Source organism: Hemiscyllium ocellatum, chromosome 48 (genome assembly GCF_020745735.1).
Source record: "Hemiscyllium ocellatum isolate sHemOce1 chromosome 48, sHemOce1.pat.X.cur, whole genome shotgun sequence".
Classification (NCBI taxonomy): domain Eukaryota; kingdom Metazoa; phylum Chordata; class Chondrichthyes; order Orectolobiformes; family Hemiscylliidae; genus Hemiscyllium; species Hemiscyllium ocellatum.
Genome location: NC_083448.1, coordinates 21,796,858 through 21,805,251, shown reverse-complemented (window position 1 = coordinate 21,805,251; position 8,394 = coordinate 21,796,858). Strand labels below are relative to the sequence as shown.

Here is an 8,394-nt window from a genome sequence, read left to right as displayed (position 1 = left end):
CCTACCTGTGTACAAATCTTTGAAGCTGACAAGTTGAACTGGCTGTTAACAAAAACATTCTTCTGGAGGTACCAAACCTGTCAGTGGTTAGGTTTCTGTTGGGGTATCGTTTTGAATCCTGGGCATCACACTTGAGGTGGGATTTCAAGGCCGCGGAGACGTGAGGATATTGACTTCTGATACTTGGAAAAGCTGGTACTGTTCTACATCAAGCAAAGAAGTTTCCAGGAGATTGAATGTTCAGCATTAAAAATCAGGAAGGATGACTTGGAAGAAACTGTTAGTTGTGGCAGCAGGTGTTTTTAACCAGATATAGAGGGGAGATGGGAAGAAGATATTTTTTAAAAAATATAGCGATGGGCTCTGATTTGTAACACACTACTGAATAGGGCAGTGGATTAACGTTCCCCATGGTAGACTCATTCAGAAGGTCAGGAGGAATGGGATACAGGGGAACTTAGCTGTCTGGATACAGAACTGGCTGGTCAACAGAAGACAACGAATGGCAATGGAAGGAAAGTATTCTGCCTGGAAGTCAGTGGTGAGTGGTGTTCCACAGGGCTCTGTCCTTGGGCCTCTACTGTTTGTAGTTTTTATTAATGACTTGGATGAGGAGATTGAAGGATGGGTTAGCAAGTCTGCAGATGACACAAAGGTTGGAGGTGTCGTTGACAGTATAGAGGACTGTTGTAGGCTGCAGCGGGACATTGACAGGATGCAGAGATGGGTTGAGAGGTGGCAGATGGAATTCAACCTGGATAAATGTGAAGTGATGCATTTTGGAAGGTCGAACTTGAAAGTTGAATACAGGATTAAAGACAGGATTCTTGGCAGTGTGGAGGAACAGAGGGATCTTGGTGTGCAGGTACATAGATCCCTTAAAATGGCCACCCAGGTGGACAGGGTTGTTAAGAAAACATATGGTGTTTTGGCTTTCATTAACAGGGGGATTGAATTTAAGAGTCGTGAGATCTTGTTACAACTCTATAAAACTTTGGTTAGACCGCACTTGGCATACTGTGTCCAGTTCTGGTCGCCCTATTGTAGGAAAGATGTGGATGCTTTGGAGAGGGTTCAGAGGAAGTTTACTAGGATGCTGCCTGGACTGGAGGGCTTATCTTATGAAGAGAGGTTGACTGAGCTTGGACATTTTTCATTGGAGAAAAGGAGGAGGAGAGGGGACCTAATTGAGGTATACAAGATAATGAGAGGCATAGATAGAGTCAATAGCCAGAGACTATATCCCAGGGTAGAAATGACTCACACGAGGGGTCATAGTTTTAAGCTGGTTGGAGGAAAGTATAGAGGGGATGTCAGAGGCGGGTTCTTTACGCAGAGAGTTGTGAGAGCATGGAATGTGTTGCCAGCAGCAGTTGTGGAAGCAAGGCCATTGGGATATTTAAGAGACTGCTGGACATGCATATGGTCACAGAAATTTGAGGGTTCGTACATTAGGTTTACCTTGCATGAGGATCAATGGTCGGCACAACATCGTGGGCTGAAGGGCCTGTTCTGTGCTGTACTGTTCTATGTTCTAAGAAGGTTGAATGATAGGGTTACATGGTAGGACAGTGCTAATGGTCAAGGTCAGTAAATCCCAAGGACAATGTTAATGTTCTGGGACAGGAGTTCAAATTCCAGCACTGCAGGCATCATTATAGCAGGGATTAAAAACTTCAGTTTATTGAACTCTGTCCTCTGTCAGGTCTGTCTTTAAAGCACCCACTCACTCAGCCCCCTGATCTCTCTTTCCATGATGCCTTGTTACACTTTGATAGATCATACCATACAGAGCCCGGTCACTCTATGAAAAGGGGCTATGTAAATGCAAGTTTTTGTGTGTAACATGCTGAAGCGATGAGCCTGTAAGTAGTGAGAGTTTCCAACAACTCTGTTCCATGGCCACAAAACACCTGAAAGGAAAGAATTCCTGAATCTGTGATATCTTTTTTTATTGGAAAGTATAGGAGATTTATACAAATATATGATGAGTAAATAGTGACACAGATGAAAGACTGAACTCAGCATGATTCCTGGTACACAGCTGTGAGGGTCAAGCACTAGATTCTGCAGACAGCCATAGCACAAAGATCACAAAACCCACCCCGGGACACAGTTAGAGACAGCCAAAAATATCAGCAGCTGGATCCCTTCTGAAGACAGCAGCCTGGAACACTTTCCACATGGAGAGGGTACCTCCTCCTACAGCCTGGGATCATCCTGTGCCTGTATTCTGGCAGTGTCTGCTCAGCATCCAGCTATTTGAATCTGTGTGGCGACTCACTGACAGTCCCCATCACCCTGCCAGTGCCATTCCTTTATAAGGAGCTCGCAGCCCTGGACTGATCTCAGCAAACAGAGTCTGGACTCTCACAGTCTAGACTCTCGCAGTCTGCAGTTTCACTGTCTGGGACTCACATGGTTTGGTACTCTCCTGGTCTGGACTCAGGTCGAGGTCTGCTTTGTGGCTGTTCAGATTGTCCCCCTTCTGAAATGCAGCATGGTTTCTACCTTTCACTGAAGCTCTCGGAGAACCTGACAGAGCTGACTGGATATGTGTGCATCAGAGGATTGACTCTGATAGGTGACTGTTTCAGTATGTGAGGGAGTTCCCTGAGTAACTGTCCATTCCCAGTATGGGACGACTCCAGGGTGAGGAATGATAAGCTCGATCCTGCACTCCAAACACTCAGCAGTACCCCCAGTACTCTCCTTCACAGCACAGTCACTCCTATAGTTGGGAGTCATGTGATTTCTTTTGGTTCACCACAACACTCCCCAACTCTCCACCCCGGCCTTGAGACACACTTTCACTTGGATCTGGTCGATCCCATCAGTTGATTCATCTCTTCTAGATCCAATTCCGGTTCAGGTCCACACTGAGGAATAATGAGTAGTCGGAGGACAGGTTTCAGATCACAGGTCTCAAGGGAATATTATCTGACCTTAAAGTGACAGGCAAAGAGAGAGAGAACGAGAGAGAGAGAGAGAGACAGAAAGAGAGAGATTGAGAGAGACACAGAGAAGAGGAGGGGAGAAAGATAGAGGAAGAGAGACAGAGAAAGTGAGACAGTAAGAAAGAGAGGGTGAGAGAGACACAGAAGCAGAGAGACAGTGCACTAGAGAGAGAGAGAGACAGAGGAAGCGACACAGCAAGGGAAAATCTGTGAGATTGAGAGAAATACAAAAAGGGAGAGAGAGTAATCAGGCCTGAATGACTGTAATGAAGGTCATGTTGTTGATGAAGAAGATTAAGCTGGTCGCACATAGTTCCCAGGGAATGTTCCAAAATTGTTGGTCCGGCGAGATGTACCTGCAAGGTAGAGACAGAATGACCAAGTGAAGAAGATCAACTTCTTGGCCACGGCTTGAATCTGCTTTGTTGCACAACTCAAAAACTCTGAATGCAAGGGTTTTCTTGTGGCTGATATGTGAGAGCACAGGACTTACCTACAAACCAGCCATCATCGCATTTCTCCATCACATTGACAAGGTCACCTTCCATCAGTTCCAGTTCATCAGCATTTACTGGACGGTAGTTATACAGTGCCCGGTACCTGCGACACAGAGACAATTCAGTCACATGGCCTCAGCTGACCAACTCTTCTCCCCGAGAAATCCCACGCCATTTCCTCCATCCTCAGAGAGTTATCACTCTGTCAACACCTTCAAACCAGCCTCTCTGTATTACACCTGATAACAGACTGGAGAATAATGGACCATCTCGGAATGTGATCTGGCTCCTTCCTCTGAGACACAGTGGGATTGGATTTTCAACCCCATCAACACCTCGACCAGTGATCCTGATTTTCCCAGGTATGATACCTGAGTGATTCCCTCTAATACCATTGAATCCCATCACTAAACGCGGAGTGAATGGATTAGGGTTACTCACGGACTCCAGCTTTCACCACTTCCAGTTCTGGTATTTTCTGTCTGGTATCCGACAAGCTTCATTGGAGTTCTGTGAGATTGCAGTCTGGGGTCAGAGGACACCTGAAATGATCCAATCAGCAGAGGAGAACGAGTTGAGTTTGAGAAGCAGCAGAGTCAATGGTGCCCTGACCTCACCTATGTGCCCATGGGAAGTGGGCACAGAGTGTTTGTACTCAACTAAGGACAAATCAATCATGAGAGAGAGAGAGAGAGAGAGAGAGACTCGGAGCACTCCCTGTGGAACCACATCCAGCCACTCTGAGCTAACCTTCTTCAGCAGTCTGACTCTCTGATCTGCTAGCTTCTCACCCCACACAGATTGAGAGAGGTTTCACTCGGACTATTCTTGCACACTTTGCAAAGTCGGAGGTCACATGACATCAGGTTATTATCCAACAGGTTTATTTGAAATCACAACCTTTCAGAGCGCTGCTCCTTTGACAGGCGAAGTGCACATGATGCACTTTTACATTGCCATGGCCAGCGGACACAGCCTGGTGTCCCATACTGTTTCTGGGTCAGAATAGGACTCCCAGTGGGGCTGCTCTCCATGTGCTTAATGTAACTTAATGGGTGCAATCTGGGAAGTGTGGGCCAAGGTGGTTTTAGATTAGATTACTTACAGTGTGGAAACAGGCCCTTCGGCCCAACAAGTCCACACCGACTCGCCGAAGCGCAACCCACCCATACCCCTACATATACCCCTTACCTAACACTACGGGCAATTTAGCATGGCCAATTCACCAATTCGCACATCTTTGGACTGTGGGAGGAAACCGGAGCACCCGGAGGAAACCCACGCAGACACGGGGAGAACGTGCAAACTCCACACAGTCAGTCGCCTGAGGCGGGAATTGAACCCAGGTCCCTGGCGCTGTGAGGCAGCAGTGCTAACCACTGTGTCACCGTGCCGCCCTGAGCAGAAGCTGGGATTCTGCGCTGCCTGTCTTTCTGGTCTGTTGGAGGAGTCTGTGATTGACAGATTCAGAGACTGGGAGAAGCTGCAGCTTCTTCTCACCGTTCTGATCTCAGTCCAGAGCAGGGAGGACACAGGTCGGGCTCTGAAGTTGTGGAATTCAATGCTGAATCCGAGAGCTTGTAAAGTACTTCAGTGGCAAATGAGGTGCAGTTCCTCCAGCTTATGTTGTGTTTCATGGGAATTTTGCAGTCACCCCAGAACAGAAAATTTCGTACAAGAACAAGTTGGTTGATTCAAATGGCAAGCAGCTTACATGTCAGGGCCATTCCTACAGACAAAGCAGATGTGTTTTGCAAAGTAATGACCCTGTCTGCATTTGGTCTTGCGAATGTAGAGGAGACCGCATTGTGAGCAGTGATTTAGAATATGGATTCGGCTGGAGGACCTGGTTTCTACACTGCAGGGATGCTATGATTCTAAGCACCAGGAAATCACTGCTTTACTGGAAAGTGTGCTTCAGTTCCTGGACAGTGAACAAGGAGAAGTGGAATGTTAGGCCTTCTGTGATTTCTCAGGAAAGTGCCTTGAAAGGGATGAGGATGTGTGGGAAGTGACAATGGAGTTTACCAGGGTGTCACAGAGAGAATGGTCCCTCCAGAACGCGGAGAAGGGAGGGAATGAGAAGATACGTTTGGTGGTGTCATCCTGCTGGAGGTGGCAGCAATGGCAGAGGTTGACTCCTTGATTTGTGGATACTGGCATGATACCCTATCATGTTCTGGGAAGGAAGGGAAAGAGTGAGGGTAGAAGTGCAGAAAATGGTCGAGGGCCCTATCAGTTATAGTGGGAGGAAATTCTTGGCTGAGGGAAAAGACAGACATGTTGGAGTGCCCCTGTGGAAGGAGGGATTATTGGAACAGACATGATGGAGATAGACAACCTGGGAGAATGGAATAGAGTCCTGACAGGAAACAGGATGTGTGGAAGGATATTGAAGGTACATGGCAAGTTACTGGGTTTGTGGCCAGCCTATCCCCAGAAATGGAAACACAGAAGTCAAGGAAGGGATGAGTCAGAGACAGACCAAGCGAAGATGAGTGAAGGAAGCAAATTGGAAGCAAAATTGATTATTTTTTTCAATTCCGGACAAGCAGCATCATTGATGTACAGGAGGAACAGGTGGGGTGGGGACCCAGATAGGACTGGAACACAATCCCACAACCCCAATCTGGACCCACAAAGAGACAGGCATAACGGGGAACCATGTGGGCAACCATGGCTACACCATCAACTTGGAGAAACAAGATCAGGTAAAGGAGAAGCTGTTCACAGTCAGAATGACCTCATCCAGGTGAAGGAGGGTGGTTTCGGATGGAGACTGTTTAGCCTCTATTTGAAGAAGAAGCAAGGAGCTTTCAGACTGTCCCGATGGAGGGGGGTTGGGGTGAAAGGATTGTGCAGGAGATGGATAGAACCAGTGGAACCGCTGCAAAGTGTCAGAAAAAAATCCCAAATGTAATTGGGGAGAGACTGGACAAGGAGGGAAAAGTCAAGATAAAAAATGAAGGTCAATGGGACAGGAACAGGCTGAAAGGCCATGTCAGCAAGGGTAGTCCGGTTTGTGGATTTGCGAAATAATATGGTGGAAATGTGTCAGTCCAGATTCCTCCCCAGAAAGGAAAGTGTTTGTCCCCACTCTGAAATAGGAAATTATTTGGAAGCTCCTTGAACTACAATTGCTGCTTTTCATGGAACTTTCCAGAATGGATTCAACTCTCATTTTGTACATTTCTTCTCAGAGTGTGGGTATTGCTGCCAGCTCAACATCCTGAATTGTCCCAAGATGGTGCACAGGGTGTTATTATAAATTCATCAGCTTTTCTTCTGTGGCATATGGGCAAACAACGCTCTGATTTAATTATTCTTATTTTTGTTTTCATATTTGTCCACAGCTTTGTCCCTCCCTGTGTCTGTCATCTCCTTCAGCACCACAAGCAGTCCTCGGACCTTGGGTTCTTATACAATCCAAAACTGAATCACACCACCATTGGTGACTGTGCCTTCAGTTCCCTCAGCCTCAAGCTCTGGGATTCTCTCCCTGCAACTCTCCTTTGCTTTCCATCCTTAAAACCCTCCTTAAGGCTCACCCCTTTGACTGAGGGTTTAGTCATCCGTCCCTCATATATCCTTGTGTGGCTCACTCTTGTATTTTATTCTAGAATGCTCCTTGGGACATTTTGCAACACGAAGGATTTATATCAACTGTGATCAAGATCCATAAATATATCATCGTCTTTTGGAAATTTTGTTTCTAAAGTGGAGAAATGATGTGTAGCTTTAAGTTTGACTTGTATGCCTATATTGTGTATATTAAGAAGGGGAGACATGGTTTCACTTCACACTTGTTATGCTAAGGGTGTTGGAATGTCTAAAGTTTACTGATATATACATTTTTGTGAGGGTTTACAAACTTGATACAGCCTGAGTTGAATACTTAGTACATGAGGGAAAAAATGTCGAGATAAATACTCTGCTCTTATCTAGTGACAAGAGTCCAGCATCTAGATTAGTGTGGTGCTGGAAAAGCACAGCAGTTCAGGCAGCCTCCGAGGAGCAGTAAAATCGATGTTTCGGCAAAGCCCTTCATCAGGGATCTCCTCGGATGCTGCCTGAACTGCTGTGCTTTTCCAGCACCACTTACATATAGACTCTGGTTTCCAGCATCTGCAGTCATTGTTTTTACCAAGAGTCCAGCATCACAGAACGACAGAATAATCTTGGTCAGGCAGTGTCTAGAGGTTCAGTCAAAGCAAAAATGTGGCTTTTGTTTCGCAGTCTCAATCAAAGTCAGGGGCTGAGACAAACTCCTGAGTGTTTTAAGAGAAAAAAAAAATCTAGAAACAGAAAACTGCTGAAGCTAAGGGTATGGAAGATCCATGGGTTTGTTCTGAATGTGCAAAGAAGATATTAAAAAGAAAGTTCCGGAAACAATACTCCAAAGGAACAAGGAATATTAAAGTGGAGAGAGGGTAACCCTACACTGCAGTTTGAGTATTCTGCTAGATTGCTATTCACTGCAAAAATTTGAAAATTTATTTCTAATATTTATCATAAGACATTTCAAATAGTTCTTGTAGAATGTAATTAAGTTGGTATTTTCTTTTGCATTTACAAATAATGAACTTTCTGTCCTTTTGTTAAAGTACATTGGCAGCCTCTTGTGAAGACATTCAGTGATTGCAAATAAAAAGCTAAAGTAGAGTTTAGAATCTATCCAACCAGATCTCATTCTGGGATCCAATTTAGGAGGAGAAAGTGAGGTCTGCAGATGCTGGAGTATCAGAGCTGAAAATGTGTTGCTGGAAAAGCGCAGCAGGTCAGGCAGCATCCAAGGAACAGGGAATTCGACATTTCGGGCATAAGCCCTTCATCAGGAATGAGGAAAGTGTGTCCACTTTTCTCGATCCTGATGAAGGGCTTATGCCCGAAAGGTCGAATTTCCTGTTCCTTGGATGCTGCCTGACCTGCTGCGCTTTTCC

General features: G+C 45.7%; 1 protein-coding gene across 3 annotated transcripts in view; it reads right to left on the bottom strand.

Annotated features, from left to right (window-relative positions):
- Positions 1–1,935: 1,935 nt before the first annotated feature.
- The window catches only part of LOC132836943 (vinexin-like), a 53,609-nt gene continuing 47,150 nt past the window's right edge, over positions 1,936–8,394 (bottom strand). For all 3 annotated transcript variants that reach the window (XM_060856522.1, XM_060856521.1, XM_060856523.1), the window contains 3 exons: positions 3,896–3,996; positions 3,451–3,557; positions 1,936–3,313 (listed from right to left, as the gene is read on the bottom strand). In XM_060856522.1, coding sequence (XP_060712505.1) covers positions 3,252–3,313; positions 3,451–3,557; positions 3,896–3,996 — 270 coding nt within the window. In that variant the 3' untranslated portion in view covers positions 1,936–3,251. The remainder of the gene's footprint in view (positions 3,314–3,450; positions 3,558–3,895; positions 3,997–8,394) is intronic.